The sequence below is a fragment of the Aotus nancymaae genome, unplaced genomic scaffold, assembly GCF_030222135.1.
Source record: "Aotus nancymaae isolate 86718 unplaced genomic scaffold, 86718_ANA_hifiasm-v0.15.2.pri h1tg000025l, whole genome shotgun sequence".
Lineage (NCBI taxonomy): Eukaryota > Metazoa > Chordata > Mammalia > Primates > Aotidae > Aotus > Aotus nancymaae.
The window spans coordinates 3,468,290-3,480,367 of NW_026988438.1; the positions used below are offsets into that span (position 1 = coordinate 3,468,290).

The window sequence follows — 12,078 nt, forward strand, 5'->3', positions numbered from 1 at the left end:
GTTTTATGGCATGAAACTTCTTTGTGGGCAGTAGGAAGGGGTACATGTACAGCTCGCTTTGTTTTGTATCTCTCAGGGGTTGTTATTTCTTCATTGTATCATGTGTAATGTCTTAACAAAACATTGTTTCATAAAGGTTGCTTTTTTAAAGTTGGTTGAGGTAGAAAAATTTCATTTCTAGTAAGCCAACATACTGTATTATATTGCTCATGTATAATCTGAAATAGTTGATACTACTGCAGTAGATAGTAAAGGATTGAGGAAATGTCAAAGAATATAAAATTTACTTTGACGAGGAATAAAAGATTGATTGTACAATCTGAGTGCAAGTAATACGTTCTTGAAAAACTCTGAGAGGATATGAAGTATTCCCACAGTAATGATAACTATGAGGCCATACTTATGTAAATTGTATTGATTTAGTCATTCCACAATTAATGTATACGTCAGAAAATCATGTATACAGTAATTGTATGTATGCATAATGTATATGTATAAAGTAAACATATGAATCTTATCTGCCTGTGTGAAAATTAACAAAAAGTTGTATTTCTCTTATATGTGGTAGCCACTATCTGAGGCTATGAGCTCTTGAAATATAGCTAAACTGATGACCTGAGTTTTTATTTTTAATACTAATCAATTTGAATTTAAATGTAGCAGTATATGGCTAATGGCTATTCAAGTGTACAGTGCAATTGTAGATTATGTTTTCTTTGCCCAACCATTGAATTAGGTATGTTTTATTACATTATATAACTTCATGGAAAAAAAATCTGTTCAAAAGCAAATGTTAAGTTGGCATTTCATTTTAATTCAGAAGAGCCCAACAAAGTAAAACAACGACCTTCCAGTTTTTTATTGGAAGCACTGTAACTATAACTTCCTGGTATTATATTTTTGTCTATGGTCATTATTTTTACATTTTTTAACATAGTTTTTTCACATATTTTCACTTTTTTTTTTGTACTTTGTGCTCTGCGGTACATGTGCACAGCCTGCATCCTGCAGGATTGTTGCTTAAGTACATACATGCCACATCCCCACTCTACCATCCCCCAAACCCCCAACCCCCCCAACCCCTGTCACCTACATCAGGCATTTCTCCCAGTGTTATCCCTCCCTATCTGCCCTGCCCCCTACTGTCCCTCCCCTCCCCTCCCCTCCCCTCCACCTCCCCACCTAGCCCACTGAGTGTTGTTCCCTTCCCTGTGCCCAAGCGTTGTCATTGTTTATCACCCGCCTATGAGTGAAAACATGCAGTGTTTGGTTTTCTGTTCTTGTGTCAGTTTGCTGAAAATGATGGTTTCTGGATTCATCCATGTCTCTACAAAGGACACAAACTCTTTCTTTATGGCTGCATAGTATTCCATGGTGTATGTGTGCCACATTTTCTTTGTCCAGTCTACCATTGATGGGCATTTGAGTTGGTTCTAGGTCTTTGCTATCATAAACAGTGCCACAACAAACATACGTGTGCATGTGTCTTTATAAAAGAACAATTTATAATCCTTTGGTTTTTGGGTATATACCCAGCAATGGGATTGCTGGGTCATATGGATTTTTCCTATTTCTAGATCCTTGAGTAATTGCCACACTGTCTTCCATGATGATGGAACTAATTTACACTCCCACCAACAGTGTAAAAGTGTTCCTTTTTCTCCACATCCTCTCCAGCGTCTGTCATCTCCAGATTTTTTAATGATCGCCATTCTAACTGGTGTGAGATGGTATCTCAATGTGGTTTTGATTTACATTTCTCTAATGATCAGTGATGATGAGCATTTTTTCATATGTTTGTTGGCTTCATAAATGAAAATATTTTCACATATTTTTAATGAAAAATTCACAATATATATAACGTTAATCTTACATATCTACATTGATTTTGATAACTAGATTATTTCCTGTGATCAAAGAAACCTAAGATTATTTTACCAAAGCATTTTTCCTGAGTTTATTAAATAATTACTGATTACAAAAACTTGTAGTGATTTGGGTTGTACACAAGAAAAGGCACAGGATGAATCACTGGAGATTATTCTAATATGACTTAGATACAGTATATACCTGCCTTACAGGCATCTTGGTTATGTCTTTGAATATTTTTTTTCTGTGTATTCTGAATGCCTTATCTTCTAAAAAGTATTTTTAAGATTATTTTGCCTTTGGAACACATTCAATATATTTATTAAATAACTTGCATAGGTAGGTACATACCACAGAATCAATTCTTACAGATTAAAAGTAGCATGATGGACTTGTAGTAGTTGGGCTAAATGCATAAGTCCTCTTTATTTGTGAAGTAAACTCAAACTGTTCAATATTTTTTTTTAAATGACAAGTAATGTATGCCTACATGGCCTTCAGAGAACCTTAATAATTACAGATTGATGCTTAAGCAGTAATAGTTTTTATAATGTAAAATGAAATTTTGACAATTTACTAAAATATGATATTGTAAACTCAGTTAAATTTTGAAGAAGTGTATACCTGCTTTTTTTTTTTCTAACTTCTTACTTTGGTAATTTATATTCTGTCAGTTTTCTTGGAGAAAGTAAATGAGCGTATAATTATGTTTTATAGTTAGCCAAACAAATCAATGCTTTATATTAATCAGTGGGATTGTTTTTAACTTTTGATTCTAAAATTTGTTACAGATGTTAATTAAGGTAATTGTAGATGTATGTAATGCTTGAGATAATTGTGCCATCATGTAACAGTGTTAACGTTCTTGTAAGAGAGACCACCTTGTAAAATAATTTGAAAAAATTCGTATTTTACGACTTTAAAAATACTTTTGAAGTAATGTTAAGTTTTCCTATTAACTTTTTAAAATGTGAATTTCTAGATTCATTACTTTGATGTTTTGAATAAGGATCTGAAACAGTGTGTGCTCATAACATTTGTACTGATATTATGAAACTCATTTCATTTTTAATTGTTTGAATCAAAAGAAACATTTGAACCTTTTGTATGGTTAATGTTTTAATGCTGTGTGTTTTATTTACTACCTTTCGTTAAATGCCATTATTTTTCCATTTAGTTTTGCTGGTGTTTTAATTTGTGGAGATTTACCAGTGAGTTGCTACACATTTGCTTTGAGTTTCCATGATAGCTTATGATTTAGTTTCTATTCCTCAGAATTATGAGTTGACTTTGATGATGACTCTGATTTAAAATTGTTCTACAATGAAGTGGTTCAGTAGTAGAAGTTTACTCTTTTGAAAGCATAGTTTATTGCATTAATAGAATTTTATTCTTAAATAGTTGAAATAAGACAGTTTTTCTAAAATGTTTTCTAATCCTTCAGATCTAATATTACTTGGAGCTGTTTAGTATTGACTAGTTTCATCTGTTTTTAGAATCATTATATTTCTTTTGAAAAATTCGTTTTTGAAGATATTGAGTCTTCCTAGTACAATTTTTTATGCACATGTTGATAATTTTGCAGCTATTATGTAGATTCAAAGAATCTCTCTGGTTTATCCACCAATTCTAACTCATAAAACAGACTTTCATTTTGACCATCCTTCTTTCCACTTTGGTGGGCATTAAGCAATGCATTATTTAGGTATATACTTAAGATTTGCAAATTAACTTTCTTCTTAGAGAAATGAACAGAGACGATTTCCCTTCCTACCACCAATCCTGGCTCCCTTTGAGTGCCTTTTGTTGTGAACATAGACTCTGTAGTGAGAGGAAAGTGTTAAATGTGGGGTTTTAAAGAATCTTAGACTTGATGCTTACATTCCTTTAGTTAACATATCTATTCTCAGAAGTAAAAAAAAAAATGTTATTTTAAAATATTAAAAGTTAACTAGAATTCATCTGGGACCAGGAATATAGTACATGATTCCTAGACAAATATAAAGTTTGTGTAGAGCTGAGTATAGAAGACACACAGGGCACAGAGGAGTCTTTTCTAAACACTGAGATCCAGAAACCTTGCCCACCCACAAAGCCATGAGGCTAACCACATGTTAAATGTTTAAGTAGTTTACCAGTTTATATGAGTAAATGTGCTACCTTTCATTAAAATGAAAGTAGATATTCTTTCTTGGAGGGCAGAAGGATAGCCTTATCTTCTTTATGTATACGTGAGAAAGAAGTGTTGGAAATGTCATGCTGCATGGGAAATACTGTTTTATTGTAATTTCTATGTAGTGAATTAGTAAATAGTACAAAAAGACATCAAAAATACTTACTTGATAAGTAGCTATAAGCAAATTTGCAGAACTCAACCTACATGAAATATTTGGCTGTATTTCAATGGATGCAAGCCTGTCCTGGCTGTAAGTTTATTTTATTAAGGCAACAACATTTACATTTCTCTTGAGTTACCCTTTTGTAACCCTCTGCTGTGGTTGTATAAAAGTGCCCTGTGTGTGTGTGTGTGTGTTTTTTTTTTCAGTTAAAACTGCGGTTTTGTACCAACTGAATTTTTTTCCTAGTATATGTCAGTAGTTGGTATATTTTAGAAGTTGAAACTTAGTAGCACTTTGTAAAGTATATGCTGAAGTTTCATGGCATTCGGAAGAACATCTGCAGGAGATTGTCTTCTGTTTTCATCTTGTCATCAGGCCTTTGCATCTAGTAAAAGGGAATTTTGAGATACGTCCTACTTCTTCATGCTTAAATTTTGTTACCCTAATTATGCATTTCATAAGGTTGCATTCTGTAACTGTTTTTAAGTTAATTCATGAAAAAACCCTGTAAATACTTCTCCTGTGTCTCCTTAATGTCTTAAATGTTTCCCTGTAATTTAAGTCATTGATTTGATGGGATAACATAGAAATAAGTCAGTTTGTAGATGGTTTCTAAGTAATAAAGGTATTTCTGTAGTTCAAAAAGTTAAATAGTGTGTTGAGGCTTTTAAACATTAAGCAGCAGTGTTGTTCCTTAGTCCAGCTGGCATGAGGGTATGTAGTAAGTTACAGGCGCATGCCACCATACCTGGTAGTTTTTGTATCTTTTGTAGAGAGAGCATTTTACCTTATTCTCCAGGCTGGTCTCAAACTTGTCGGCTCAAGTGATCTGCGTGCCTCAGCCTCTGCCTCCCATACTGCTGGGATTACAGGAGTAAGCCACCATGCCTGGACAAGAGTGACAAGGGTTAATGTATTGTGTTTTTAAAAATAGTTAGAAGAGAGGACTTTAAATGTTCCCAAAATAGAGAAATGATAAACGTTCAAGATAATGATCAGCCTAGATACACCGACTTGATCCATGCACATTCTATGCATGTAACAAAGTATCACAGTGCCCCGTGAGTATGTAGGAGTGTTATGTATCGATAAAAAAGTAAAAATGCTTTAAAAATGGGCGCTAGAATATTTTCAAGAAAAACATTGTAACTGCTTAAAAATAGTCTCCATAAAAGCCCTCTTGGTTTACTTTAAGAAATAATTATTTGTTAGAGATGACAATTATTGATCACATCGAAAGAGATTCTCTTAAGTTACTTAATTGGATAATCACTCTTCTTGAATTTTATTTATATTGTTAACTTCTTAGTATATGTAAGACTGTATTTCTGTCTTGCCTAGTAAAAGATTATGAATTAGGTTGAATGATTTAATGAAATTACACATCCTTTATGTATCCGACGCTAAGTGAGATAGAATATTAGCATTTGGTTTTTTACCATTGTGTTCTCAGTGAGTGTTTACTGCATCTCTATTTATAAGGGAGGATTCATTGATCTTAAGTATGACTTGAAGCACAGCTAGAAATTAACACAAGTTAATAAAGATTATGCAATATTGTAATCATATGGGTTTTAGGTTTCTTTAATGTTTTTTTCCCTCAAGAGAATGTTGAAAGGAATGATATTCTAAAGATTGTCTTTTATATTTTGCAGGTTCATTTTCTTGATTTTAAATTAGTACCTCCCAGTCAGAAAATGGAAAACCTAATGCTGATTAGAGAATGTGCAAAGGAAGTAAAAAAAAGAAATATTTGGTTATGTGGCCTTCTCATATCTTACCCACAGGTAGGTAAAATGTTTATTTTCTGAATGTATGTTCTGTAGACTATAGTTTTAATGGTAGGTATCTGATTTGTTAAAAGCAGGAAGATATTATTGATAACAGGAATTATGGCTGAAAATTACTCATCTATATGTGTGCTATAATAGTAGAACCTCTTGCCTCTAGTAGAAAAATTAAAACCAATTCAACTTGATATGTGGGGCAATGCTAATGAGCATATATCTCATACTAGGTATCCCAAATAGAACTGTCAAGTTCATCAAATAAAAGTACAATTTGCCCAGTTAAAATTGAATTTCAAATATATAATGCTTTTTGTAACTGTGTTCCAAATAAATTTGAATTTCAAGTATAACCAAATTCTTATATTTATCCTGCAACCTTGCAAAGCCACAATCCTTGTCCACTGGTATAATTTGAGATTGTTTATTTTTATATTATGTTGAATATATTGGTAGTCAGTTGTTTCTCTCCCTTAACAGATTATTTAATCATTTGAAAGCACTGCCTGGCATTCAGATTACAAGAGGGCATGGTAGTGACCTAGAGAAATGCATTTATTGTCACTTTCTTTAATAGCTGCACGTTAACTACACTGAAGGCACAGTGAGCTAGCGTTAGAGATTCTTTGTGCAGAGAAATGCTATTTAGAACAAAGAATTTGGAGAATCTATCAGAAAATAGAATTAGGAGAAAAATTCGGAGAATCTATAGATTTGTCCTTTGTGCATAGATAGCTTTCATTGGATTTGTGACTACTTTATAATTTCTTGGCAGTAACATGCAAGAGTCTCACAAGCTAAACTGTGCACTGCTTTTTTTAGTGGTCTCAAAAGTAATTTGGTACTGAATGTCCAGCGAATGACAGGTATTTAAAGTTATTTATGGATGATAACAGCTATTGTTTCTGAAAATTTTCAGCTGCATTTTTAACCTGTGGGTAACATTTGTTCTGAAACTATGCATTTTAATGAAATATAAGGATTATCTTTTAGCTAGTCCCTTGGTTTCCTTTTAACTTAGAGGTTGTTGTTTCCTCTGCTTCCAAAATAAGCAAGCATGACCACAGTTATTAAGAACTAGGCACATTTTAGTTCACCTAGAATAATAGAATTACAAAATGTTAACGTTGTTGGGGGCTACTGAAGTCACGGGAACCAAGGCCCGAGGAGTTATATATATTTGCCCAAGGGCAGATAACCGGCAGAGTAACAGAATTCAGATCTTCATCCATGATCAGTAATATTTTCTCTTTAAGAAATTATTTTTGGGCTGATGCAGTGGCTTACACCTGTAATCCTAGCACTTTGGGAAAGGTGGGCGGATCACTTGAGGTCAGGAATTCCAGACTAGCCTGGCCAACATGGTGAAACTCCTGTCTCTACAAAAAAAAATGAAAAAAATTAGCTGGGCATGGTGGTGGGCGCCTGTAGTCCCAACTACCTGGGAGGCTGAGGTGGGAGAATCACTTGAACCCAGGAGCCGGAGATTGCAGTGAGCAGAGATGTGCTGCCCTGCGCTCCAGCCTGGGCAACAGAGTGAGGCCCTATCTCAAAAAAAGGAAAAAATTCTTTTTTGGTTGTGTTGAGATGATTACAGTGGGAAAAATCTGTTCATTTTCTCATGTCGTCTAAAGGGGTCGTGGACAAACACTGCTATTGTCACATTGTGCAGTGAGTTTATTGAGGCAAATCTCAAACAGAAATTGAAGAGCATAAATACTTCCTGTAACTCTCTTGGCCAGGCAAAAAGCGTCTGTATGCACTGTACTGAAGCTGACTTTGCCAGTAGAGTAACGTTGCCAGGTTACATATATGATGCCCAGGTCCATTTGAATTTCACATGAACAATAGTTTTTACTGTGTGTCCCAACGGTTACATGGAGAATAACTGAATTTAAAAAATCTTTGATGTTTACTTGAAATTCAGATTTAACATGCAAACTCAAAAAGAAAATTTATCAGTTAAAACAACCTATTTGTGGATAGCTTAATGTTAGACTTAAGGATTATGTTACTGGCTTAGCCATTTATACACAGGATAAAGTTTTCTGACTCTCTTATCCAGTACTCAGTAACTCATGTACAATAATTTAGAATGATTTGAAATTCTTGCTTTAGATTAGAAGTGCAATATAAAGCTTGCTTTTACACTTCGTTGAATCAATTTAAACCAGACCTTATATTTCTAAAATAATTCTATAGACATGACTTTGGATAATTAAAATGAGCTTTCATAGTTTAATACTTAAAAGGAACTAAGGGACAAATACGAAAGTTACCAAAGCAGTTCTGTAAATTTTTGTTTTTTTTTTTAAACAATTGTAAAATATTTATCAGAATTACTATATAAATCCCCAAAACAGGATATGGAACAATAAAATGAAATTTTTTGGTAACAAAATTAAATAAGACTAAATCTCTTTCAAATATAATTTTAAATAATTTTATGTGTAACATATACATTTCTCATTATTAATCTAACTTTGCTATACAAGTCAGCACTAAGGTCCATGATACAAAATTATGGTTGAGGAATCTGTTCTAATCACCTAAAAATCTGTATTTGATGATCTAGCGGTGAACTTACAGAGACATAATATTTCTGGCATGAATAGCTCAAGCCAACAATTTAGAGTATGTAGTCTTAATTTTGTTGAAACTCGAAAATATCTCTATGATCACTTTTTAATGCACATATTTGTAGCTATGTATTTTTCAGTTTCACATGTGAACTTTTGTGACAGTAAATATTTTAAAGCCTATAAAAAACTAAAGTGTTGTAAGCAGTTTTGTCTTTAACTTGTGGATTTTACATGCTTAGGGATTTAGCAATATAAGCACATAAGTTCAAGGTTTAAAAGTTCCCATAAACTATTACAACTTATTGTTTCTTTAGCTGAACTAATGTCTGTTGCCCCCCACCCCACGTTGGAAAAACTAGTTATGTCACCTTGGACAAGCAATGTAAGTTTTATAGGTCCCAGGTTCTTCATTTGTAAAATGCAGATGTCAGAACTTCCACATTATAGCCTTTGTTGGATGAGAAAGTGGAGACAGAGGATGGTGTGCTGGCTGTGTCCAGGGACGCGTTACACATACATATCTCACTCTGACACGCAGACCTTCTGGAACTGAGCCTGGGTTTTCTTTCCCTTCCATATGTGACCACAAACTTCACCTGCTCTCTTTTTTCCTTTTACTGAGAAATTATTCATTATAGTATATATATTTTAGTAGAGTTCAAAGAGGGAACTGTTCTTTTGTCAGACATCTTGATCAAAGTACAGTGGAAGACAGTAGGGGAGTTGGATCCATCAGAGGAAGGCGGAGGAGCATATTAAATGTGGCAGCATGGTGGGGAGTATGTATCATTTTACTCTATCCATTTTCTCTTATTTCTTCTGCATTAAACTGTCACTTCACTAAGTTATAATATAGTGGGAAATAGAACTTTTGAAAGTAATGTTGACTTAGTGAGCATTTTAATTGAATGGGGACACTGGAAAAGATGGCACCAGTTGGCAGAGTTAAAAAAACCAAGCTGTGGAGAGGCTGTGGGATAAAGCAGAGGCACTCTCTTACCCTCTCCCTTCTCCTGAATTCTGTGTTTTCTTTTGTTCCTATGACTGCAGATCTGGGAGTCATACAAATAAGAAAGTTACCAAAGCAGTTCTGTAAAGTTTTGTTTTTTTAAAAAAAATTGTAAAAGATTTATGAGAATTATTATAAAAATCTCCAAAACAGGATATGAAACAATAAAATAAATACTTTTGGTAACAAAATTAAATTAGATAAAGCTGTATATACTGATCTTGTATCACAAAATATAAACCATATGGCTCTACTTGATAACGTAAGTACTATTGTTTTTCTCTATTGTCTTGGTTTTGAAGGTTTTCTGTTCATTATAAAGGTCATCCAGGAAACATTCTTGATTGTGAAACTCCATGTTAGGTGAACTCATAATGATAAAGGAACTGGTTTCACTGCTCTATTACAGCTTTGGTCCTAAAGATCTGAATGTATAGGGTATCACTGACATCAGTTTTTTCATCTCAAAGGTCCACAATTGCTCTGTGTCCACTAGATAGAGGAATCATCCTTTTAGTATGCATGATCCTTTGGAGAACAAATGGGCGTATGCTGTCAGTTAGCAGAACACTGATTTTTGTTTTGTTTTGTTTTGGTTATCATGGGTGAGGTTAGACTTAGAAGTTTGACTTCCTGCAATGAGCAATTACTTGGAATTTAACTGGGAATTATTTACTAAACACACGAAACTTTCCATGGCACTGAATCATATGGCAGACGCACCAAACATGCAACACCAAATCTGTTTACAGAAACCCATAATACCCTGTTCAAAGTAATCAGGCGTTTTTGATGTGGGAATGTTTATGAGACTAAATATTTTTCACTTTCAATATTGTTTTGGCTTTTAATGTTTTGACTTAGTCATTCTTTGGGAAAATATAAAGGTCATAAAATATGTTTTCAAAAATTTGTAGTTTTGAAAAAATTGTTTTTTGGAAAGTTTGGTTAGCTTACTTGGCCGACTCATTAGAGAGTGGCATTAAGCTTGTTTTATTTAGATATATGCAAATGAAATGAAATATTAGACACACACCTTCTACAGATTTTTTATCAATATGTAATATACATATTTTCAGGGTACATTTGATATTTTGATCCATTCACATCATATGTAAAAACAAAATTGGGGTAATCAGGATATTCATCACCTTGAATATTTACCTTTATGCAGGAACATTTTAGTTTTGTTCTTCTAGCTACTTTGAAATGTACAATGGATTGTTAACTATTGCCACCATACTGATGTATCCAACAGTAGGTTTTATTTTTATCTAACAGTATGTTTGTACCCAGATCTCTTTTTTTTTCATAGATGAAAGAAACAACTTTCTGTATGAAAATAAAGAGAAGCATCCTCTAACTTAAGGAGGGTACTGCTATGGACATTTTTAGTGAGTGAATTCCTTTCAATAGTGCATTTGTTAGCTATTACTACATAACCCAACATTATTATCTCACAGTTTCTGTGGGTCCTCAGGCTCTGGGTCCCATCAAGGATGCAACCATCTCAAAGCTCTCCTGGAAATTTTCCTAAGTATCTCACTCACCCGACTGTTGGCATAATTCAGTTCCTCGTGGGCTATTGCACTGAGGCCTCAGTTCATGGTTTCATGAGCTCCTGGCTGGAGGCCTGCCTCTGTTCTTTGCCACAGAGGCCTTTGCACAGAGTGTCTGGAAACATCGTAGAAAGCGAGCGAGAACCAGAAGGTGGAAGTCACAGTCTTCCGTAACATCAGCAACTGACCTGCCATCCCCTTTGCTGTATTCAGTTCACCAGAGGCAAATCACTGTGTTCCACCCACACTCAGGGGAGGTGACTACACAAGGGTTATCACTGGGAACTATATCAAATGCTGCCTACCACAGCAATATTGGAGTGCTGATATGGTAGGCTAAGTATTTCTTGCTACTCACCCCCACGAAAATTAAGGGGTTTATAGAGCAAATAGGGCTAGACATGTTTAAATATAAAAATCATGCAAATTATATACATGTATCTGTACACAAATGTGTATATTTACTTTTTGATTGCATGTAGAGGGATAACTGGAAGAGGGCATAGCAGGGTGGTAGGAAGGCAAGACTTATTTTTACATTATCTGTACAGTTGTTTTTAAAGAGCTTGATTTGGATCAGATCCATATCAAACACATTAGTGTAATTTTATCATTTTCTAATTTTTATTAAAGAGAGGAAAATTGCATGTAAGTGAAAAAATGTGGATATAATGTTGAAATGGGCATCTTCAGCCATAGTTTTAAGTTCTTGATCTTCAGTAACCTTGTGGCCATTCTTAGGTTACTAAACTTTGTCTTTCTCTATTTAATTATAAAATGGTCATATTCATTTAGATGCCAAGCTGAAATTTTTGAAAATATAATAAATGAATATTTTGTTTAATAACATGTTCTTATATACATTCCTAAAAGGTCTCATTCTCTTGTGGTTGTATTTCATGTGGTGCAACCTAAAATTTTGCGTTTTAGATT

General features: G+C 33.9%; 1 protein-coding gene across 6 annotated transcripts in view; it reads left to right on the forward strand.

Annotated features, from left to right (window-relative positions):
- Window positions 1-12,078, forward strand: part of CRPPA (CDP-L-ribitol pyrophosphorylase A) — a 321,845-nt gene that overhangs the window by 186,724 nt on the left and 123,043 nt on the right. For all 6 annotated transcript variants that reach the window (XR_010344034.1, XM_064380336.1, XM_012450715.3 and 3 more), the window contains one exon: window positions 5,864-5,995. Coding sequence is in view for 5 of the 6 variants with exons in the window: in XM_064380336.1 (XP_064236406.1) it covers window positions 5,864-5,995 (132 nt within the window). In the remaining variant the exon portion in view is untranslated. The remainder of the gene's footprint in view (window positions 1-5,863; window positions 5,996-12,078) is intronic.